At 46.8% G+C, this 25,287-nt stretch overlaps 1 protein-coding gene across 1 annotated transcript in view; it reads left to right on the top strand.

Annotated features, from left to right (window-relative positions):
- Nucleotides 1-25,287, top strand: part of PLXNA4 (plexin A4) — a 458,075-nt gene that overhangs the window by 228,007 nt on the left and 204,781 nt on the right. The window contains exon 4 of the mRNA XM_039699488.1: nt 55-186. Coding sequence (XP_039555422.1) covers nt 55-186 — 132 coding nt within the window. The remainder of the gene's footprint in view (nt 1-54; nt 187-25,287) is intronic.

Consider the following 25,287-nt stretch of genomic DNA (forward strand, 5'->3'; position numbering starts at 1 on the left):
GGAAAGAGGGAAGAATCCTCACATTGTGCCTCTGCTCTTGTTGTTGCTGCACAGATCCGTGTGGATGGCACCACCAAGAACACGCTGGAGTACGAGATCGTGCAGGTGGTGGACACTGGCCCCATCCTCCGGGACATGGCTTTCTCCATGGACCACGAACACCTCTACATCATGTCTGAGAAGCAGGTAAGGAACTCCAGCAGCCTGTGCTGCTTTATAAACCTTTCAGCTCCACCCTGCTGTGGACATCAGGGCTGCTCATGAATTCTACCAGTGACAACATTTCCCACAAGGATGTGCTCCCTTGTGGACCTCAGGGTTTTTATGCTCATAAACCCATGGCATTTATATATTTTTGCAATATTGAGGGGCCAGGGGCACAGAACTCAGGGGGCAGGAACCACCCCCAGAGTTGTTTTGTCCTGCTGGCTGCTGGACAAGGAGTTGCTACTGCATTGTTCTCCACCTCCACCCAAACTGTGGCTGCATCTGCCACAGACTGAGGAAGGTGTAGAGCCAAAACACGGAATGATTTGGCTCTAACTGGAGTTTTTGGAGAAGCTGGAGCCTCTTTAGGACACTGGGCAAGAGTAGGATGCTGCCCACCAGGGCAGAGGCCAAATTTAGTGTGGTGTTCCTGTTGTGTTGTCAGCATTGTGAATGGAAATGTTGGCAGCCAGATCCCAGGGAAGGAATCTGGGTATTCAGCATGGAATCCTGGCTGATTTCAGTGGAATTCTTGGGAACTTTGCTGCTTGGGGTGGTGGTGGAAGAGGAGCTACTTTTACATGAAGAATGCACTTCACTTCACTTCACTTTACATGAACACGCACTGAGTTTATACTTAGTCCTGTGGGTGTGCAGGATTACTTGAGCTGTCATACCTGGCTGATTCACAGATGCTCGTGAAGAGCTTTAAATCCACTAAAAGAATGGGAGCAATGAGGGATTGTGGTAGGGTGATGGCAGCTGCCCCCCAGGGCCACTTCAGTGGAGGCCAGCAGTCTGAGTGGGACATGTTCACCCATACATGTTCAATGGTTTATTAAACAAGTATTACTGGCTATATTTTTAATCTACAAGTGTAATTTCTCCCTCCTGCAATACTTAGAATAAAGTGGTTTGTGATGTTTCCAACCATTTCCCTCTACTGTGCATATTTATACCTAAAGTTTGGTGTGGGGAGGGGAGCAACTCTGTAAATTCCTCCTGATTAAAGAGGCTGAGAGATACTATAACTTAGGAGAAAGGACAGGATGACAGAGCTGGGATTCCTTCTCATCTGCTCCATGCTGGGCAAGGATGGGATTTCACTTCCAGTCCTGAAGAGAAAACAGTTCCAGTCACTTTTTGGGATGGGGTGAGAAGCTGGAGGCAGGTGGTGCCTGAGCTCCTGCAAGACTGAGCATGACACCATTCTTTTTCCTCATCCTTTTGCTTCTGAGCTCTTTCTTTTTCCTTCTGCACAGAATGGGGCTCCCTGCAGCAGAACAATGAATTCCCCAATAACCAACCCAGGGTTGTCAGGTTTGCTGTGTCCTCTTTGTGCAGGCCCACCTGAGGACACCTCAGACACCACTGCTGCCTTTGCACAGCCCTTCAGATTTACAGACACTCCCAGGGGCTGTCTCGAACCTCTGGGGGAAAGGGCAGTGTGACAGCAACCTTCATTCCCTCACATCCTTAAAACAAGAACAAGAGGAACAATTAGTTTTTCCTCCAGAGACTTCCAAAAACTTGTTCTTGCTGGTCCATTGACTAGCTGCACTTCCCTGACCATTACAGCATGAGCAGGTGCATTTTGGGCTTGGCTGTTCCAAAGCACAAGTTGAAGCTGGTGCTTTTAGGACCCCAAGCCCTGTAGAGAGCTCTTGGTGCCATGGTTTAGTTAAGGTGTTTAGGGCATGGCTTAGACTTGATGATTTCAAAGGTCTCTTCCAACCTAGTTCTGTGATTCTGTGAGCTCTGAGCCCCCTGTGATTTATCAATCATCTCCTCCCACCCATCTTTGACGCCCATGGGTGTCTCTGTGAGAGAGGCTGGTGAAAAAGGCAGTGGCTGTTGTTATTTAAAATCTGATGTGAGCCTGTGAAACACTCAGCACTACATCAGCCTTTGCCCAAATCTGATTTTATCTGAGGCGGGCGATGTGAGTGACAGCGCTGCCATCTCAGCACTGCAGTCACTACCTGTGTGCTCATGATGGAACACACTTTAATGCTCGAATAAATTAACATTTGGAGAGCCTCAGTGAGTGGGTGCAGGGGTTTGCCTTTGCTGGAGGCAGGATTATGAAGAGGCTGCCCTTGGGGAGCAAATACTCCACCCACTCTACAAGACATGTACAGATCTTTTATAAAAGGGTGAAATCTGACTTATCAGAGGTTTTCACTGCCCACAGTGGTATTGGGAGATCTGTGGAGATGAGGGACAGGGGGGTGATGACTTAACCTGACCTTTTTATAGATAGACAGGCACCAGGGCTTGTGCTATCCCTGGGGAAGGAGGAGGTTTCTCCTTGGGGCTTTTTTTCCTCAGCTCAGCCTTGTCTGTGCCCCAGAGATAAGAGTGGTTCTGTTATTACCTGTGTAGTTATTAAAAGCTGTTTTCAGAGAATCATAAAATCATTAAAGTCAGAAAAGGCCTCTAAGATGATCAAGTCCAACCTTTGACCAAATACTCCTGTGCTCACTGAACCATATCATGAAGTGCCACTTCGACTTGTGTTTTGAACACTTCCAGAGATGCTGACCCCACCACTGCCTTGGGCAGCCTCTCCCAATGCTTAATCACTCTTTCACTGATGAAATTTTTTCCTGATATCCAACCTGAGCCTCCTCTGGTGCAGCTTGAGGCCATTTGCTCTTGTCCTGTGAGTGGTTACCTGGAAGAAGACACAGACCCCAGCCTCACCACAAACTCTTTTCAGGGGATTGTGAAGAGCAGTGAGGTTCTCACAGATCCTCCTTTTCTCCAGGCTAAACAGCTCCAGCTCTCTCAGCCACTCCTCACAGGACTCATGCTCCAAACCTTATGGATTTTCCAGACTTGGCTCCACCTCTCACCAGCCCTCCACAAGAATGGAAGCCCCTGTGATAAAGCCAATTTCTCCAGCTTGTCCCAGTCTGGACATGCCAGCAAGGCACCCTTTAACTTGGGACACCAAAAAAAGAGCTGTCACTGTAAATCTGGATACAAGGAACATCTTTCTCATGCTGCCAAAAAAAATCCCCTGGCCTTTTTAAGGTCAGCTTCTGCATGGGAGAGTTTTCCCCAGTGAACTTGGTTTGCACATGGCGGTTTCCTCTGGAGCTAAACTCCCTGGGCTCAAAAGGAGATGGAACCCAGCTCAGCCTTGTGGTCTGTGGCTGAAACAAGCCCTGCTTTGCAGCTCCTGTGGGCACTGAGGGGAGACAAGCAGCTCTTGCCCACTCAGTCAGATGTGCAATGCTCTGAGGAGCAGAATCAACAGCTTTTCACCATTATATAGAAATACATATTTTATACAGACAGTGATTGAAGGAGGGAGAGGAGATTTGTCACTGAAACCCTGAGAGAGAGCATACAAAGGTCCCATCATTTACCAGAGGTGTGGACATCTCTGTGTTTTAGGTGTGAATGTGTTTCAAGTCCCTGTTGACAGCACAGGAAAGGGTTGGTGCACACATGGGATCTGTCAGGATGGATCAGGGGATCATCCCTTTAACTCCAGCCTTCACAAACACCCTGAGGGAGCTACAGCCACTATCCCAGCTGGCTCCAAGCCCCATCCAGTCCAACCTTGGACCTTGCAGGCATCCAGGGGCAGCCACAGCTTCTCTGGGCAGCCTGTGCCAGTGCTCATCACCCTCACAGCCAAGAATTTCCTCCTAATATCCCATTTAAACCTATTCCCTTTGTCTGAAGCCATTCTCCCCTCTCCTGTCACTACATGCCCTGTAAACAGCTCCTCTCCATATTTTTTATGTCAGTGCATTGGAGGCTGGGGCTGTTCCTTTCTCTTTTTTTCTGTTTCTGGTGTGCAGAGGAGCCCTGTGCCTCACATGCTGATCTCAGGGGATGAGGAGCAGATGGGAAACACTGGGGGAACAGGAGGGTCTCTGCTGCAGCTTCTCTGCATCTTCCCTGCTCCTCATCACACATGCCTGGGCTTCCTTCCCTCACCTCATCATCTCTGAATTTCTTTCTCTTCCCAGCTGAGAAGCTCCCTGGAACTCTTTGCAGGGATGGAGACAATTCTTCTTTCTCATTCTTTTCATTCTCCCTGCCTCTCCCTCTGATCCTTTGCAGCCTTTTCCTCTCATTTCCAGGCTTGCACTTGCTTTTCCAGCCCTCCTGCATTCCTGGCATCCCTGTTTCTCTGCTCTCTGCTCTCCCAAGTGTCTCCACACTGCTGTCTCCTTGTTTCCTTGCTGTTCAAGTGCAGACACACACACAGAGCCCACCTCTGCATGCCAGGAGGTGCAGGATGCCCACTCCCCTGTCCCACCTTTGGAAGGTCACCACCATCACCCCTAAATAACTCTGTTTCTGCAAGCTGGGCTCCTGGGTCTCTCCCATCATTTTGCAAAGTTCATGCAACACATGGAAGCAACTCCAAGACAAGCTCAGCCATTCCTTTTGATACAGAGGGATCAAAGGCAAGAGCTGGAGGAAATAACCTTAAAGGCTCAAAATCCAGAAGGTAAAGGGGAAGAGGTGTCAACTTCATGTTATTTAAATCTCATGGTTTTGAGCTTCCTCTTACTTTTGCTTTACTGAAGGTTTGGGAAGACTGTTCTGCAACCAGGTTTTGAGCAACTGTGTGTTACTTATGAGTAACTTTACCCATCCCTGGAAGTGCCCAAGGCCAGGTTGGATGGGGCTTGGAGCAACCTGGGTTAGTGGAAGGTGTCCCTGCCTATGTTAGGGGTGAAAATGGAATGGTTTTTATTGTCCCTTAAAGCCATCCTGTGATTCAGTGTTTCCCTCAGGGAAGGAGATTTGCTGTCCCTCTCTGTGCAGGCAGGTTTGTTCTGTGGGTCAGCTTCATGCTCCAGTGGAAAGCTGTGCTTTTCCCCTGTAAATTAGCAGAAAGTCACCCACAATCTGTGAATAAATCACATCTGTGCAGTGCTATCATTCCCTAAAACCATTACAGTGTGTCAGAGGTGAGGCTGGTAGGGTCATGCGTAGCAGAAGCAGATGGGTATTTTGGAGGCTCTTTTAAACTTTGCCAGCGAAATATCAAATAAATATGTACTTCAACTAAAGCGTGGCAGAAAGCACATTTGGTAAAAATTAAGTAACTGTACTGCAAATCATGTTGACAGGGTCTTTTTGGCCTTTTTGTGTCTGTTTCTCATTAAAATGGGGAAGGCTTATACCTATTTGTCTCCTGAGATTTATTCTTCTCCCCTCAGCCGCTGAGTCACTATCAGCAGCAGAATTATTGTTTGCAAATTAGCTGCCAAAGAGGAGGGGGTGTCTGGCCAGTTTACTTCTGGTTTCATGACCACTGATTACAATCTTCTCTGCTGCTTATGTTATCATATCAATTAGTTAAACAATCATTAATAACTTTGCTTAATTATGGCTTAATTTCTTCAAATGTGGTATTTGCACAAGATATCAAGCAGCATTAACTCCTGGGGTTGGAGTGGCTGTTTCTAGGGGATTGTCATTTTGAGGCTGTCCTCAGAAACACTGGCTCAAGATCACAAGTTTTAAAAATAACTCAAGAGATTTTGTTTGTTTGTCTGTTTGTTTCCTTTTAATTTACATTTGTTTGGTTGTGAGCCATCAGGTTGAGTGCAGACCACGTTTTTCATCATTGGGCCAGAACCAGAAAATGCAGAAAGATCTTGTTTGAAAACAGAAAGCTGAGATTTATCTAATAGGTGTGACTTTTTGACCTGGAGATTTAAAAGCAGCAGAGACACCCAGAAACTGTAAATTTTGGTGCTTCTTTTTCAGATTTCTATTTTTCTGTTGTCTAGAATATTGATTTAGAAGGGGCTGTGAAAGATGACTGCTGTGCACATCCACTCTTTGGAGGTGGTCAGGTCTTCTGCAGGACTTGAGTTGGCAGCATCACCTCTTCCTCGGATAAATTATCAGGCAGTTAGGAAGAAATTTTTTTATTGTGAGGGTGGGGAGGCCCTGTCACAGGGTGCCCAGAGAAGCTGTGGCTGCCCCTGGATCCCTGGCAGTGTCCAAGGCCAGGTTGGATGGGGCTTGGAGCAACCTGGAATGGTGGAAGTTGTCCCTGGTGGAACAGGATGATCTTTAAGGTCCCTTCCAACCCAAACCATTCCATTATTCCATAACTGGCTGTTCCTAAACTAGACTGACATCCTACATAAGGTCAGGGCTACCAGGGCTTCTAAAGCACCCAAAACTTGGTCAAATTCATCGTCTTTGCAAAAATGTGTCACATTCCTCTCCCTCTAAATCCTACAAAGCAGAGGACTCCAAACCACCCATTTCCTTGCCAGCTGTCCCACTCTTGGGCAGTCCTGCACAAAATTGATAGGCAAGAGCAGTTCCTAGAGTTCACTCAATCCCTATCAAGCAATGAGTGTAATCCCCGTTGGCAGCAAAGGCAACTTTTGTCTCTTTGATTGTTCTTTGCTGCCCCTGGAACACTCCTCATTACCCTCAGCAATGTCAGAGGCTGAACTCCGCTCTCCCTCGCATTTGCTTTCACCTAATTAAGGGCTTGTTAAATAAGGTCAGATGCCCTCTGAGAAATGGCTGAATAGATGGAAAATCCCGCATGGATGCTCAGCTATGGATGGAAAAAGCACTGTGTGAGTGCCTCTGTTTCTCAGCCAAGAGTGATAAAAGTGATTTGGCCCACTGGCAAAACTGCAGTGCATTGTGCTGCTGACTCTTTTGAAATCATTCTTTATCAGCAAAAGGCAAATTATTGCAAGAAGTCATAATTTAGTTTGATTTTAACTCATTTGCTGCTTTCACGTGGGTGTTTTGGAGTAAGCTGGGATAATTCAGGGAGTAGGGAGTCCCTCAACCTCCTGCTGGGTTGGTTGTGTGTTCCAGAAGGGATGTGAATAACTGAGAAAGCTGAGCTGAGCAGGAGAGGAACAGATCTGAGGTCTTGGAGGTGCCCAAAATGCATCATTTATGGCAAGGGGAGAAATTCCACTTGGGGCAGTCTCCATCGCATGGAATACATGGGCAGCTGGAATTCCAGCTCTCACGGTCCCTCAGCCTTGGGCTTTTCACACTTGAATTAAGCTTTTTTATGCTTTGGAAAGGCTTTCATGAGCCAGTCAATGCTGTATTGAAGTGCCTCACTTTGCCCTAAAATAAGGACTTTGCAAAGTGAACTGGGAAGGAGGAAAGGCTGAGAGAAAGTCCAGGATTTGGGAGACCTTGAATCATTCCCGGCCTTGCTCACAGACTCCTGGCACTCTCAGATACACAATGTGACTTTTGAGGTGGTCCTGTGAAGGCCAGGAGTTGGACTTGATGACCCTTCCAACCCAGGATATTTAGGAATTTATGATTCACTGACAGTTGAGGGCAACGAGGCTGGAGAGGGGCTGGGGACACAAACCCTGAGAGGAACCCCTGAGGGAACTGGGGGGGCTCCCCTGGAGAAAAGGAGCCTCAGGGCTGCCCCCAGCACTGCACAGCCCCTGAAAGGTGCCTGTGCTCAGCTGGGCTGGGCTCTGCCTCCAGCAGCACTGACACAGCCACAGCACAGCCCCGAGCTGGGCCGAGGGAAATTCAGGCTGGAGAGCAGGAAAAAGCTTTTCCAGCAGGGGGATAAAGCTCTGGGATGGCTGCCCGGGGAGGGGGAGCAGGCACCATCCCTGGGGGTGTTTAACCAGCCTGGATGTGGCACTGGGGCCAAGCTCTGCCTGAGCTGTTGGGCTGGGCTGGACTCCATGGTCTGGAAGGTCTCTCCCAACCCAGTCATTCTGGGAATTCTGTGACATCAGCTATGGGCAAACCTCTGTAACTCCATGTGCCCTGAAGGTACAGAAGATATTTCCAAGATCAGGACCTCTTTTGGAAATCTCTGCAGCACCTGTCACTGACTATTGAAAACTCAGCTGTTCTCCTGGCCTGTGTTCATGCCTTGATGAGAGCAGGAAAGCTCTGTTGGTTCCCAAAGTTCAGAAGGACTTTTGTTTTGTCACCATCAGATGTCCAGTCTGAGAAATGCTCCTTCAGAGAACAATGCGTAGTCACCTTGTCCTCTATGTGACATGAGTTAAAGCTTCCTTGATCCCATCTAGAGGAACCCTGATGAGCCCAAGCTGTGTGGAGAGGACCAGCAGGGAGCAGTGTGACAGCTGTTCACTGGAGGGAAGGATTTCACACAAAATTCAGGTTGGGATCCCTTTGCTTCCTGCTTGGCCTTGCTGATCCATGCCAGAGCCATCCCTTCCAGGCCTGCCCCATCCCAGAGAAATGACTTCCCTGCAAGCACATTGCATTAATCACTGACTCCAGATGTGGGGGAGGATCTGCAGCTGCTGCAGCACTTTGGGTTCATGGATCTTGGTCATGGACAGAGTCTAAACCCTGCCTGCTGGCACGACATGAATTCCTGTAACTCTGGGCCAGAGCACTGCTGGTGAAATTTTGCATCTGATGAGCAGAGGGGACGTGTGGCACGTCCTTGGTTGTGCCTCTGACAGAGCAGAGCATCAGGGCTGAGTCTCTGGGTCCCCCCTGGGCCAGGATTTGGGTGCACTTAGCCCACATTAACACAATTTATTGCCTGTCACGCTAAAAGACCTGTGTTCAGACACAGTGGTGGCATATTTGTGCCTGAACTCTCCAGTTGTACCCTGCTCTACGTGTTCAATATTTGAGGGTAGAACCACAGCTTTCCCAGTGCCATCTGTGGATCTGCATTTGGCTTGAGCTGCAGCCTGAACTAATGTCAGCATCCATCTCTTAGCCTGCCAAAAAAGCCATGTCCCCATGCCAGGATAGTTCCTCCACAGGCTGCTCAAAGAAGCAGCACAGGAGGATTCTCTGAGGATTCTGAGGGTGCTGGGTTCTGTAGAGGATGGTTTAAATAATCTTTGGGATTCCTTGCCTTAAGATGTTCATGTGGGGGAACACACCTGCAGGGCTTTGCCTGCTGTCAGGACATGAGGAATGGGATAGGTCGTTCAGTCTAACCAGGTCTCCTTCCTCCTGAACCACATTTGTAGGTTTTAATTACCCCCTCTAGTTCATGGGGTCTGCTGACGGCTCCCCCCTGCCTTGCACAGGAGACAGAAAACAAGGAAGGGTGGAGGAAGGAGTGAGCAATGCACAGAAATGCAAAAAAAATCACTTGCAGAGTCACTCCCTGGGTGAGGAGAGGCAGGGATTATCGATCCTGGGGTGGGAAGCCATGGAGACATGTCCCCTGGGGCATGGTGCTGCCCAGCACTTGGCCTGGGGGTCACCTGGCACTATTGATTGTGGTGCTGCTCCTCTGTGCAGTCAAACACAGGCTGCTCAGTACAGCTGCTGTGCTGTTCTGGGAGAAAGAAGGTGGATGTGTGGAGTTTAATGCATCCCTCTCATGTTTTAAACAAACAAAAAAACACTCTCATCTCCCCGAGTGCTGTCAGACTGGTAGGTTGTGTTTTCAGCTAGGAATAGGTCAGAGTATTAAGGGCAGCTCAAGGAATTTAGCTGGAAATCTGAAAATCTCCCTCCTCCCTTCCCCCAGCCCCTGACCCTGTAACAGACCCAGAAGAAGGGGAGAAGAAAGAGGAAACCTAAGAAGTTGGTGATTACATGTGAAGCCTGGCAGATGTGTAATCCTGGACTACATTAAACATCTGTCTGCTCCAATCTCCCTGACAGCCAGGTCCCCTCCTCTCCTGCCTTTGCAGGTCACTCAGGGGCACGGGTTGTTAATCACCATCCTCTGCTCTGGGGTTCCACAGCTCAGCCTGGGCACCAGAGCTCCCAGGGAGGGGGGATTTGGGCAGGACAATGCCCATGGCTCGGAGCTACAGGCACATCCACAGCTCTTGGGTTGGGGCTTTCCCATCTAACACATCCTTGAGTGCTTTCCCAAGTCGGTGTGATACCTCAGGTTTTAGCTTTTATATTTTCACATTCTGGGCTGCTTTAGTGTGTGGGTCTGGGTTCATATTATGGGATGGTGAGCTCTGTGCACAGAGCAGGGAGACAAAACAATTCCTGCTGAGCTGGGCACCAAGGACAGATGATCCCAATGCCAGCCCAGGAGCACAAACCCCGTGGGCTGCAGAGAGAAAAACAAGGATGGGAGTGCAGGGGCTGCACTGGGGTTGGACACTGAACTGCAATGTGCACATGGAGCAGAGCTGAGCCCAGGGAGAGACCCCGGCAGTGCTCGTGCATTTTGGGACCATTTGGGTTCATCTTGGGTTCATTTTGGGACCATTTGGGTTCATCTTGGGTTCATTTTGGGACCATTTGGGTTCATCTTGGGGGCAGCCCTGGCTGGGCTCTGGTGCTGCCCAAGGTGCATCCATGGAGGAGATCCTTTCAATCAATCCTTGCTTTATTCTGGAACTGTGCCCAGCCTCTGTCCTAGCTCAGCCTTCTCAAGGCATCAGGTGCCTAGTGCCTGTCTGGGACCATTCTCTTAATTATTTCATTTTAAACATTCTTTTAGAGTTCTTTCCATTACAGGCTCCTGTGTCTTATTACTTTGAGGCAAGTATTTGCTCTCTTAGGGCATTTCCTTGCTCCATAAGTGCACAGAATTATAATTTTCTAATGCATTTTCTATTTTTCGTGTGATATCCCTGAACTCCTAAGCAAACTCCATGCTAGTGGATTAATAGGAATTTCATTGTAAGACTCAGGGAGAAATTTTTTCAATGCTCCAGAGTTTGCTGTGTCTTCTGCACTCATGGCTTTGAGTCTTTCTTGCTGTAAGCCCCCTGCTAAATATCTTTCATCACTTTATATTACTTGATACAGTCATTATCATCATATATAGTAGGAACTGGAAAATGAAATCCATTCCAGAACCTGCCCTTGAAAGGCAAACTGGCTTTTATGTTCTTTTCTATTAAAAAAACCCTTTAAAGTCATGCTGTAATGTTATTTTTTCCTTATTTTTATCAGAGTTTGGTTTTTTTCCCAGGTCTTGTGATTTTCCATTTTGTGATTGGTGACAAGAGTACTCAGCTACCCTGAAAATTATTTTCTTGTTTTATTTCCTAACTGGATGAAGAAATAATGGGAATACTTGAGACCTAAATGAGTCTGTCTTGCTTTGTTGGTTTTGGGGGGGGGTTGTTTGTTCGTTTGTTTGTTTGTTTTGTTTGTGGGTTGGTTTTTTTGTTTGCTTTCTGTTTTTTGGGGGTTTTTTAATTTTGTTTTTTCCTTTAGAAAGACATTCAGAACCAGCAATCTGAGAACTTGGTCAATACTCTGCTGTATTTTAGTTTGTAGTGTAAACTTGGCTTTCACCTGTGTTTGGGTGGTTTAAATCAGCGAATTTATCAATTGTGTTTGGGTGGTTGGGAAGATTTGAGGGGACAGCAAAATCCATGCAAAAAGTTGTGTGGATGAGCCAGTGGTTATTTGCACACAGAAAAGGGAATTCCTCTGCCAAATGTCCCACGTGTCATTGCCTGGATAAAGTCTGTGTTAAGATTTTTTGTAATAACGGGATTTTTTGAAATAATGGTCCTTAAACTTTAAGTTTCACCGTCTCATCCCAATTGCAGCATTTCTCACATCATTCCTAGGAATCCTTTCCTTCAGTTCCCCTCCTGAATTCACTTCTTTTCCTACATAAACACCTGCTCTTGTGTCCCTCCTCTGAGAGTCTGGATCCGTGGATGCCTTCATGATGGATTTATAACTCGCAAAGCCCTTTGGGTTTCTGGAGGATGAAAGACAGTGTTTGTACAAGATCCCTGCCCTCATGACATAATTTGGGAAGCTTTCCCTGGGAGGAGCCTTCCGAGCACTTGTGAGTTCACGTGTCAGTAGTTTCTGCCCCTAAGAGGGAAGGTAACCCATGTGTTCCCTCCAAGCACCACACCAGGAATGTGTTTTGATGGAGTATGGGCTCCAGGGTGATTCACATAATTAATGCTGGATTCACGGAGCGCTGGAAAGAGGGAGATGTTTGCACTGACCTGGGCTCCATCAGGACAAAGCTTTCTTTATTCCACAAGTTATATCCTTGTTTTAATCCATTTTTTTGTTAAATGCAATAAAACAGTGAACGTTTCTGGCTATGAAGCCAGAAGCTGCCTTGTGCCTGTAGGTCTCATCTTTCTTCCTTTCCCCAAAAAAAGGATAAATCCATTCAAATGAATAGGGAATAAAAACCCAAGCCATCCCTGGACTCTGGGATGTTTCCTCCTCCTCTCCAAGAGCATTATCTCCTGCTGAAACTTCCACCTCAGGCCATGAGCTTGGTCATTAGGACCCACTTGGCAGTGACTGATTGTGGGGATCTCTTTTGCTGTGGAAAATGTGGAACTGATTGTTTGGGCGACCCCGCTTGACCTGGGGAATTCTGCATTTAACCTGGCTTTAGACATAATAAACTGGAGTAATTAGCAGAGAAATTCAGTGGTGACACTTCTAATTGATTGGAAATGCCAGTGAGAGCAGAGCTGTGGTGAGGGCTGTGCTGGGAAGGGGTCGTGGGGATGCTGTCAGGAGGCAGGAAAATGCAGGGAAGGAATGTGGAGCCTGCTGGAGGTTTGCTATTCTTTGCAGCTGAGAATGCTGCAGGTTTGCTTTTCTTTCCAGCTAATGGCCTTGGTGAATACACTATCCATCACTAATTACTGATCCCTCCACTCAGCACTTTCCCAAGGTTGAGCTCACACCTCTGGGAAAATCCACCTCAATCTCTGCACAGCACATCTCAGCCGTGGGCTTGCAAATAGAAAAACACCTTTTGTGCTGCTCATCTGGAAATCCAGCAGTTTGTGGCCCACCAAGGAGGCAAGAATGGAGCCTTTTTGGGAGAGTATTTATTTCAGATCATGGATTGATGGTATCTTATCTCCCGTGTCAACGTGGATCTGTGATATCCCTTCCCGGGCTTTGTGCTTCTAGATTGATGACAGCTGAAAAATAAAGCATTTAAATTAATTTCTCTTTTAGAATTGTGTTCCATCTCAACTGTGGGCTTGCAAAGAGAAAAAACACCTTTTGTGCTGCTCATCTGAAAATCCAGCAGTTTGTGGCCCACCAAGGAGGCAAGAATGGAGCCTTTTTGGGAGAGTATTTATTTCAGATCATGGATTGATGGTATCTTATCTCCCGTGTCAACGTGGATCTGTGATATCCCTTCCCGGGCTTTGTGCTTCTAGATTGATGACAGCTGAAAAATAAAGCATTTAAATTAATTTCTCTTTTAGAATTGTGTTTAAAAGTGGGCATTTTGCTGTCCTGGCTCGAGGCAAGGCCTCAGGACTGTGTGTGTGCACACCTTGGAGCAAGGTACCTGTGGCATGGGAGTGACTCCCAGAGTCTTGGTCGTGGTTCAGGGATGACCACAGCCAGTGACAGTTTCTGAGAGGAAAAAGGTGAGAAAATAAAATGTGGGGGTCACTGGCCTCTTTTATCTCATATCATAGACACAGCCTCAGAGGTTACAACCTGTTGCAGCAGTTACACCACGAGAGCTCTCCTTTGGCTAAGGTTTTTTTCTTCAAGGACTGGTTTTCTTGAAATGCACTCTCCTCCCACCAACAGGAACCTCTAGAAACCAATCCTGGGCTTGGGGAACACTTTCATATGCTGGATCAATAAATAAAAAGGGAAAAGGCAATGCAGTGACACCACCATATGCACTGAAGCATCCCGTGGAGATTGTGGAGTCTCCAAACAAACATTAGATGTGTAAACAGTGGATCAGCATTCCTTCACTGCAGACTCACTTATTGCCTTCCTGATGATTTATTTTCATTAATTTTCATAGCTAAACAGACAAAAGTGCTTGTGGCAAACATCCCTGCTCCCACACAACTCAACATCCCCCCCTCCTCTTTTCCAGATTTTCTTTTTCATCTGACAACCAATCCATCAGCTACTTCTTTGTGGCACAAAGTTTGCCCAGCCCAAAATTTGCAGGGACTCCTTTTCCCAGTCTTCAGTGCTCTGACACTTTTGGGATGTTATTCTCTTTACTTAGAGGAACAGTGGTAACAGTGGAGATGCAAAAAGATCTTTTAAATACTGAAGTATTTGTGTTTGATGGGTATGTTTGGGTTTGTGGCCTTTTGTTTGCTTCCTCCTGTGCAGTTTGGAAGGAAGGAGGATTCACACGTGACAACTGCACTTTGGAATAATTTTTTCTTGAAGCAGAGGGACTATTTGTAGGTTTAAGCATTGGCAGTTTTACCCCAGGATCCTGGAAAAAGAGAAAAAAGTGTTTTTACTGGCAGATGAAATTTTTTGCTCATTTGGGTCAGGTTCTTGGAAATACCCTGTGAATTTCAGTGGGACAATTCTATTCTTCTGCTTGCATTTGTTATTTGTTTTCTGCCATCCTGCCTCTCCAAGATATTAACATGGGTTATTTTTTTTTTTTAATTTTGTCAAAAATTATCCTGAATTTTGTGGTCCATTTGTGGCTGGGGAAATAAAAAAGTTTTTTCCGGCTCTGTGATTTGCTCTTAGCCTGGGATGGTGCTTTTTCTCCTCTTGACCATGAAAACAGTCGTGTGGAACAGGGAAGTGGTGAAGTTATTTATTTATTATTAAATATACATATAATATGTATATATACATATATTCACAAGAGCATGTGGTGACAGGACAAGGGGAAATGGATTCAAACTGACAGAGGGCAGGATTAAATTGTATATGAAGAGGAGATTCTTGGCTGTGAGGGTGGTGAGGCCCTGGCACTGGTTGCCCAGAGCAGCTGTGCCTGCCTCTGGATCACTGGAAGTGTCCAAGGCCAGGCTGGATGGGCTTGGAGCAACCTGGAATGGTGGAAGGTGTCTCTGCCATGTCAGGGGAGTGAAATGAGATGATCTATAAGATTCCTTCCAACCCAAACCATTCTATGATACGTAAACAGATAATATTTATACATTATTAGTGATTTCTTCAAAGATTTCATGAAAGGCTACAGTATTTTCCTGACAAACTGCCCTCACCTTTGTGTGGGATTTGGAGCAGGCTGAATTGGGGTCAATAAGGTTCTTTTCCCCACCACACAAGAGGTTTCTGGTGAGATGATGAGGAAGTTGATGGACGACTTCATCAAAATTAGAACAGAGTAGCTGAAGCTGCTGCACATGTGGAGATCTGCTCCAGCACTCCTGCCAGGCCAGAGGGCAGGAGGAAAGGGTGCTGGGGGACCTGGGGGTGCTGGACACGAGCCAGAGTGTGCCCTGGTGGCCAAAAGGCCAGTGACAGATGGCCTGTCAGGCATGGGGTGGCAGAGGAGCAGGGAGGTCACTGCCCTGCCCTGGCACTGCTGGGGTCACACCTCGAGGGCTTGGGAAGGACCTGGGGACACTGAGCACATCCAGAGGGGACAGCGAGGCTGGAGAGGGGCTGGGAACACAAACCTGAGAGGAGCCCCTGAGGGAGCTGGGGGGGCTTGTGAAAGTCATGTCACAGAGGCATTACCTGGCACTTTTACACATTTCTATATCCAAACCCAGCGGGGTCACCTTATCTGCCAGGGAAGCATGGCTGGGCTGGAAGGCAGCCTGTGCCTGGCAGGGCACAGCACCATTCCAGTAATGCATCCACAGATGGGAGGCTGCCGAGGGGCTCTGGGGATAATGGAGTGCCTGGGCTAATAAAATTAACCTGGCATTCACAGCCTGAGTGGGGAGGAGGGGAACTGTCCCTTTCAGTCTTCCCAATCATCTCCTGACATCTCATTCCAGCCCAGGAACGGAAGGAGGCAAGGAGGAGCCTTCCAGCAGAGTGGGAAGTGAGAATGTGCTGCTGTGTTGGAGTCTATTTTATAACTAACCAACCACCCATGCCCTGCAATGGGGACTTTTTTATCCACATAAAGCCAAAACCACCCAAAACCCATGGAGAAGAAGGGGAAGAAGGAGCAGCCACTGCCCCAAAACCTCCATCTTGCTTTATGTATATTACTGTATTCTAAACCCTTAAACTCTGAGTTTCCCACCCTGTGCTATCACACACTTCTATCCAAACTGCACAGCCACAATCCCAGTTCTGTCATTCCATTTTGGAAGCTTCTCCACGGCCTCAGGTCAGTGCAGAGTTCTCCTGGGGGTCAGACCCTGCAGCACAGAACTTCTGGAATTCTCAGCAGCCAGGGCTCCAACACTGCTGCACTGATGCATTGCTGGGACTTTCTGGAAAACCAAAAGGCTGGGCTGTGGTGGCTGCAGCTGGGTGACAATGCCAGCACAGGCTTGGGGAGCCCTGAGCCACCATCACTTGACAATACATTTGTCACTCGAGCTCCAGACAGCAAATGAGGCTGATTTAATTAACCCAGGGAGCCCTGCTGGCCTTGTCTGCTTGAGCTCAGGACAGCAGGACGTGGATGAGGGGAGGCAGGGAGAGGAGGGAGAGGGGAAGAGGGCAAAGACACGAGGCTGGTGGAGCATCAGGAGCCATCTCAAAGCACTTTGCTTCTCACCACTGAAAGCCCTTCACAATTACTCTTGATGTGATTTACATTTACTTTAAGGCATCTGCATAATGGGATGTAATGCACAGGAAATGCAGTCATGAGCTCCTGAAAGCTTTTGGGGACTGACAATTCCTGCAGAGCATGAAATCTCCCTTCTCCCTGCAGCTGGAAGTGAGTCTGGCCTTTATAGAGCTTGTGCTCATGGGCTAAAATGCCCAAAATTTACCTTTCAGTGTGTCTGAACAATCAGTTCTATTCATGAAGTGCCCAGACTCACCCTCCCTTTTCCACCTTTCTGATGGATTTACTGGGACCTTGGACTTCTTACTTAAGCACCAAGCAGGAGGATTTTCATGTCCAGATTTCCATTCCCATCCAGGTGAATGTTGCTTTGCTGTCAGCCAGGGGCAGACCTGGGGCTGGGGAAACTGAACCACCTCTGCCCACACCTGGCAAAGCTTTGGTGGGCAGGTTTGCTGTGAGAGACATCACTCCTGCTTGTAGAAAGTCACCTTGGCCAAGGAGCTCTGAAATTTTAATGCTCCCCACCAAATATTGACTCTCTGAGGGCGTCTGAGTAAGCCCTTAGTGGAGAAGTCGATATTTGTCTGATGTTTCAATGGATAATGTTGCTTTTCTCTGAATTTCCCCTGGACTCTGCTGGCCTCTCCCAAACTCGCTGCACAGTGGCAGAAGCAAGATAAAAACGTGGGAGGAGGAGGGAGTGCTCCTCTTGGAGGGTTGTTTTGTGTTGTCCACTTCTCCCTGCCTTAATGAGGCTCTTTGTTGGGTTCCTCTCTCTAAACTCAGCCTCTGAGCCTGGTGTAATCACTTCCAGCACACAGAAATCCTTCCCCATTTGGCTCTCCCTCGCTCTCTAAGGAATTTGGACAGCAAAAATTTACCGTGGACACAGCAGAAACGTTGTAATAAATGCAAACACATCAGCAATTTCCCATGAACAAACATTCCTCTTCCCACTGGAGATCAGTGCAGGATGATCTTGTCACTCCACCCCGAGTGGATCTCACCTTTCCTGCTGGGAAAAGAAGCTCCAGGTGAGATTTTAGGCAGGGTTGGAGCCATATACTGGTAATAGAAGACAAATATGCCTCTGTTTCCCTGCTTTACTGCAGCTCCTCAGTTGAATTCTGCAGCAAAGGCTCCATCCTGCCCTTGGACATGGTCTTTCTGCCTCCTTGGGCAATTTAACATCTGTCCCCTACAAGCCTGAGCTGCAGAAGGATCCCAGTGGGGTAGAAGTAAATATATTGCCTTGCAGGTAGCACAATCACTGCTGCAGGTTAGATTTCTGCCAATTTGCCAAGCATTAGGGACTCAGTCTAAGTTGGCTGTGCCTCCTAAGAAAGAATAATCCAGTAAACAGTGTAGCTCTAATATACTGAACAATTAAAGAACTTGTTTCTGATTGAAGTTGAAATTCATTATATTTCCATTTGCAAGGCGAGCTGGGCAGGTTTCAAAATAAGTGAAAAAAGGAGCTAATTTATATTTCTGTTCGTGCTTGTAGCAGCTAGTAAATAAATCCAGGTGCTCAAGGGGAGCTGGGAGACTTTAATTTCAATGGCAGCTTGGGTGTTTGGTAACTGTGGGAGTCTGGACCTAAAATAAATGCAGAGCAACAGCTTTGAGCAGCAAAGGGATTTGTGGGTGCATCATCTTTGTTGTTTTAAATTTGTTCACAGAATTCCAGAATGTTTTCTGGTGGAGGGGACTTAAAGATTATTTTATTCCAACTCCCTGCCATGGGCAGGGACAACTTCCACTACCCGAGGGTGCTCCGAGCCCTGTCCAACCTGGCCTTGGACACTTCCAGGGATGGGGCAGCCCCAGTTTGACTCTCCAATGCAGATTTTATCCCACCCAACTGCTGGTTGATGCCTTCACAGATCTGTGGCATGTCTGAAAGATATCCCTGTCTGAGATTGACATTTTTGGGGTGGTCACCTCAGCAGGGCAGCCTGGGCTGGCAGGAGGTCTGATCAATATTTTATCTGGCCAAGAAAGGGAGTGAGTGATGCTGGTATGAGCAGTGTCATATTTAAAAGGTGTCTCCACTTAACTGGAGGTCACAGTGTACACTCTCCTTGAGTGGTGGCATCATTTCATAAAAAAGCTTTTTCATTAATTAAAGTCCCTTAACCTTGCATCGTGCTCAGGGTTTGCTATAGAAGCTTATTTTTTTTCTGATCAATATGTATTACCATATTTCCTAGAAAGAAGCTTTCACCCCCTCAATTAGCTGAGGAAAAAATAATTGTGTGCATTTGAAAGCATTTTTGTGCCTCTAGTATCCATTAAGAAGATCAGAGCTGCAGTTTGCTTGTTCTTATGGACTTCTGTCCATATCAGTTACCCAAAGGAGCAGAAAGCATTGTTTGCTCTCATTCAGATGACATTTCAATAAATGCCAGGGGAAAATGATGATTCTGTTCAGCCTTTTTTAAAAAAAATTTATTTAAGCTTGAGAGAGAGGGTATGAACTCATGAAAATACCCCAGCCCACAAATCAGGAGTCTTGGGGTTGTGATTTCTATGTGGTCTCCATGTGATCCCCCACAAGTCACTAAAGGCCACAAAAAACTCCTTGCAGCAAGGTCTGGCATTTATTCTTATGTAACACCCAGGGCCACTGATTTTGGTGAGGTTTCCAGGCAGGAACATGCTTATTAATTTATTCTCAGAATTAATGGAATAATTGAGCAGGAGAGGAGAAGTGTTTCATCTCCCAAACCTTCCTTTGCTTCCAACTCCCAGCACTCTGGGAAGCCTTTGGGCAACTTTTCACTCCCAACCCAGGGGCAGAGCCCTGCAGGTGGACTCACCCCCCAGCAGAATGTCGTCCTTCCCTCCTGCTGGGCTGGAATTAATATTCTTATTTCAATCCCTTTGTACAGGAAAAGCTAAAAATTAATTGCCTGTGCACAGGAGAGGTGAACAAGCAGATGCCCAGGAAAGCACAACAGAATTATTGAGTGATTCTGCTTTAATTAAGTGCATCAGAGAGCTGGGAATGGTGGGGCCCCGTGCTTGGTGCCAGTAACATCATTGAGAGGAGGATGTGAAGGGATGGCTGCTGCCAAGGGATGATGGAAGGTACTCAAGGAATATAGAAAGCTATTTTAATTCTGGCTTCCTTTGAGAAAGCTGGAGCTGCAGCCAATAACCATAAAACTACTGGGGCAAAGCTGCAAATGCACCAAGGGCATCCCTCAAGCACTTATCTCTGTGAGCCCTGGGAGAAGGGACACCTTTTATCAATGAGAGGGGGGCACAGCAGAGCTGCAGCTGTGAATCCCCTGCCAAAAAAGGGCTGCAGGCAGCATTTTAAACCTCTGCCTGAAGCTGGCACCATCCAAACCCATCCAAGAGGGAGGAATCTGGGGGCATCCTCCCTCCTGAGCAGATGAAGCAGATAAAGCATCCAGAGAAAGCATCCAGACACCTGCTGGTGGTGGGAGAGGGAAATTGGGAATTGGGTGAAATACACTTGATTTCCTGCAGATTCAACTTTAGGATAACATGAGGGACCCTCAGCAGTAGCTGCTTCACAGCAGTGCTTTGCAAAGAGAGCCAAAGCAGCTCATTTTAGGGAGTTATTTGCAATGTCTGTCAAAAATTATTTTTACTTCAAGTTTCTACACCACAGCTAAGGGATCTTGGCTTGTCTCCAGTGTCCCATGTTTTTCCTCCTGAGGATTCCCTGTTATCCTTACAGAGATGTTGGAGATTCTGGCTCTGCCACAAAGGAGCAGCTCAGGTTTTTGTCCAAGGCTCACACCCAAAGCAGAGACCAGGTTGTTGACAATTATTCCAATCATTCTGACACAGTGGCAGCATGTGGCTTTGTCTCTGCTGGGCAGTGCATACATTTTTTTTCCCCCCCAGGGAATGAATTCTCATCCCTTTGGGAGGGTGCAGCATTTCCCCTTTCATTTCTCTCTGTCCCCAGCTTGCCCAGGTCGTGTCTCTGTGCATGTGAGGTGGCCTGAGCAGTGATGATTTTGGGGTCTGCTACCCAAAGAAAGGCCAGAAATGGGTTCTGAGAAGTCACATAATTATATCACATCTTCAGCTTTAAGGCTGAGTGCTGGGACTGAACATCCTGGCAAACTCAAGCTGTGCTTTACTTCAGAGCTATCTGTATTTTCTTGTCACCTTCTTCTCTTCTGGCTCTCAGGCACTCTGTGAAGGACACATCACACTCCAAGGACACAGATCCCTCACTAGGAGAGGACCCACCTGGAATTGGCAGTGTGGCTCAGACATCAAGGGGTGTCAGGATGACTGCAGCTACTCTTCCCTTAATTAAAGCCTTCTAGCCCTCAGTTCCAAGGCTTTAAAGACCCAAACCCACATCACTGCTGTAGGAAATGTGTCCGGGGATCCCAGAGGTGAAAGTGCTGATAAAGAACTCCAGAGAAATTAGGAAAATCAGTGATCCATGGCAAAGCCCTTCAAGGACCTTTGTGGGGTTGTTTCTCAGAGTGCATCAAGCACAGAGGGAAGCAGGGAATTTGTGGGAATGGCTTCCTGGTGGAGCTGAGCTGTGGAAGGTCCTTGGCCTGGTTCTTATGGACAAATTGCAGTAGAGATCAGGATATTCCTCCCAAAGTTTTCTTCATCCCCTGGGTTATTTCCACCCTCCTCTAACCTTCTGGGCACTGCACTGATTCAGATGCTGATCCTTAGATGTTGCAGGATATTCTGTTAAACATTGTAGTTGTGCCTCAATGCATAAAGTTGTTCTTCAAAAAGAACAAAGCTGCTCTTTTTGAGCAAGTTGTTCAACAAGCAAAGACGTAAAATAAAGTTGTTCTCCAAATCACAGAGTCATTAGGGTTGGAAGAGCCCTCTAAGATCATCAAGTCCAAGTATTAATCCAGCACTGCCAAGCCCAGCACCAAACCATGTCCTTAAAAGCCACATCCATGCATTTTTGGAACATTTTCAGGCTTCTGTGTAACAGGAGGATAAACTTAACAAAAATCCCAGATCAAGTGCTAAGGGCCTAGAAACGGCTAAAGATGGACTTAAAGTCCAAACCACACTGAAGGAAGAGAAAATGTAAATTATCACCATTCATCATCATAACTGGAACCTCTAAGGTGCTGTCGGGTTTTGGTAGAGGTGCAGTGGGAAGCTGGACATGGCCTGTGAATGGAATAAGAGCTGCAGGAGAGCAGTAAAAATGAAAAATAACTTCAAACTTGTGGAGATTTTGGCACATCCACTGTGGTCTTGCTACCAGCCAGCCTGGGACCACAGGGAGCCTTTGGGCAGGGTTAGGATTGTGGCCAGAGAGGAAACTGCAGTGCAAAATTAGGGGGATATTTGGGTCTTCACTGGAGTTTTGTGCACAGTGGCCTTTTAGGACAGCCCTAATCACATTTTTTGTGCATTTTGTCACACTCTGGGGCAGTGTCCCAGGTCTAGCACAGCATCTCAGTGCCTGAAGGTAGAGAGGAGATCACCTGGCAAAAATCACCTCCAGCCTAGATAACCTGAAAGTGAACAGCCATTTCCAGTGAAAAGCAAACTGGACCACTTCCTTTTTATGTGCCCACAAAAGTACTGCAATTCTGCACTGCTCCTTTAATTTTTATGGCATTTTGCTTCTTTCTGTGTCGTGCAGGAACTTGCAGTCTGCTCATAACAACATAAGATCACAGCATGGTCTGCTTTATATCTGCATATGTACAGAGACACACAATGTTTCTCCCAGCATGCAGAAAGAATAAATTCTGGAGTAATTTTTCATTGTTGCTTTTATGAGCTTCAAGAAAGAAAAAAAATAAACTCCAAAAGCCTCAAAAGCTAATAAATAATTTATTCTGAAGAAATTGCAGTTTATTGTGCCAGATTTTAGATGGCCCAGAGTGCACGTGGGATTTGGGACATCTTGTCTATATTCCCATTATATAATTTCTATTATTTTTTTTTTTTCAGGGAGTCCATGAAGTTTGTGTGTGTATTGCATTTGTGGGAGAGCATGTGCATGTGAATGCAAGAAACAGGAAGAGATATAGTTTCTTTCTATCTGTACATGAATCATAGAATGGTTTGGGTTGGAAGAGACCTTAAAGATTATCCAGTTGTTTATTTGTAAAAAAAGGAATCCAACCCTCTGGTTTGGATGTGCAGGCTCCCTTCATAATCCAACACAAATTATCTTGACACCTCTCTCCAGAGCAGGACTGGTCACTGGTTCTTACTGGGGTTCCTGGTGAGCTTTTTTTTTTAATTTTAAACAGCCATTTAAAACACACCAGATGAACTGTGTCCTCTTTGTATGTGCATATATGGGTAAACACACGTGGGGTTTGTGCAGTGGACCATAATAATATGATTTTATGTGGCCGTAGAATTAGCAAATTGCAGTTTTCTCATCATGCACACCCAGGTGAGTACCTGGGGTGGAGCTGCTGCATGGACAGAAGTGTCTGACCACAGGACACTTTATAACTTTACCCAGTATAATGAGATACTAGGGAAAATAAACCCAGAACAAAATGACAAAAAAACCCAAAACCCTAATCTCTGTGGGCTTTTTGAGGGTCTACCTTAGAAGCACCAAAAAAAGTGACATTCAGGGTCATCTTCTTGTTGTAGTTGAGGGGCTGAGGTTACCTATGGAGTCACAGAATCACAGGACAGCTTGGTTGGAAGGTTTTTAAAGCTCATCCAGCCCAAGCCCTGCCTTGGGCAGGGACACTTCCCACCAGACCAAGGTGCTCAGGGTCTCATTCAACCTGCATTAGCAACCAGGCTGCTGGGTCTGACCTTCCAGAAACAGGGTTTTGCCACTGACCTCCAGGGTAAATAATTTCTGATTTCTCTCTTTGATATTCTGATCTGTAGGAGGTCCAGGAATTTGATTTCCAGTGCCTTGAGACTCTTTTCTCCCTGAATTTTCTGCCACTCTCATCCATTTAGATGTGGACCAGAATGTCTTTCACTCCATGTGTGCAGTAGGGTTGGGGTGGGCTGGTCTTGGCTGGACACCAGGCGCCCTCCAGCCAACCAGTCCATCACTCCCCTCCTCAGCAGGACAGAAAATGAAATTTTAAAAACTGGTGAGTCAGCATAAAGACAGTTAAATAAAGCAGAAATGAAAATTGTTTACAGAAACAAAGAAAATCAAAATATTTATTTTCTGTCAGCAGGTGATGTCCAGACACTTCCCAGGAAGCAGGACTTCAGTATGTCTGGCAGTTTGTAAGGCCAATATTTTACTAACAAATCCAACTCCTCTTCTTCCTTTTTCTTAGCTTTTATTGCTGAGCAGACACCATATGGTCTGCAATATCCCTCTGGTCAGTTTGGGACAGCCATCCTGGCTGTGTCCCCTCCCAGGATCTTGCCCACCTCCAGCCTGCTGGTGAGGGGGAAATGTTGGAGAGACAGCCTTGATATTGTGGCCAAAACACTGGAGTGTTACCAACACCTTCCCATCTGCCAGTCCCCAGCACTGTGAGGGATCTGGGAAAATTAACTCCATCCCAGCCAGGCCCAATTTGAGGGCACAACACCATGGGATTCTTCTCCCAGCAGGGAAACCTTGCCACATAAATAAAACAGCAGAGATAAATGACTGCTTTGCCACCGGGCTCGTTTGGTGCCTGGTGCTTAAAATGAAACAACCCACAAATTCACACGGGGTGGAAAACAGGGAGCTGGGAAAAAGCACTGCCTGAGCTCTCCCCTTGTTGATTCCAGGGGCTGGTTTGCATTAGTAAAGGCAGACCAAAGCCTGGGATGTGACATCCCTGCAAGATGAGGTCTTAGGGAGATGAGGCAGCCAGAGCAGAGGGGCACAGGGTCGCTGCTGCTCCCGATTGCTGCTGCCCATTGCTCAGGCACGCTCCAGGATCAGCATTTCCAAGCAAAGCCGGATCTGTATTTCCCTTAATGTGCCACTGGCTGCTTCTCCTGACCTCTTCCATGCTGCCTATTACCTCAGCTCTGCTTCCCCTCCCTTCTGATCGAATTACTAAAGCACACACTGGAGTCTCTTGGCTCAACAAAATTTAATGACAGTGACAACAGAGGAGGATAATAAAGATAAATCAGCTGCTCCCAGGAAGGAAAGATGAAGTAAGAACAGAGTGAGTTAGAAGGATACACCATGTAGTGACCCTGGCGTGTGCATGTCCCTCATCATCCCTTTTCTCCCAACATCTGCGAGAGAAAAAACAGTTTTTTCCTGATTCTGGGGGGATTTGGCAGGGAAAGCAGAGAACAGAGGGGACCAAGGCACTGGATATTTCTGCCTTAGGCTTGTACTTGCTGTGGAATTTGTGGCACATCACCACCTCTTCTCCATCTCCTCCCCAGGCTGGAGGCTGAGAAGAGACCAGAAGTTTTTCACTATGCAAAGCTGTAACAAAGACCAGATCTGGGGTTTTCCTCTCATCCCTACCCCTGTGTATTCATGTGATCCACACAGTTAGTAAAGTGAAATGGAGTTGGTACGGAGCTCCTTCATTCTCAATGCCTATAAACCCCTGGGCACACCAAATCTTGTTATCCAGTCTTTCCTGACAAGATTCCTCATGGAAGCAGAGCCTTCAGCGACTGTGACTGCTGAAATCTCTTCTTTGACATTCACCATGTTTCCAGTTGTAGAGCATTTAGTTTTTAATGATAATTCCGGGGGAAAAAAACCCCTCACCCTTCAACTGCAATCC

Source organism: Passer montanus, unplaced genomic scaffold (assembly GCF_014805655.1).
Source record: "Passer montanus isolate IOZ18808 unplaced genomic scaffold, ASM1480565v1 scaffold135, whole genome shotgun sequence".
Classification (NCBI taxonomy): domain Eukaryota; kingdom Metazoa; phylum Chordata; class Aves; order Passeriformes; family Passeridae; genus Passer; species Passer montanus.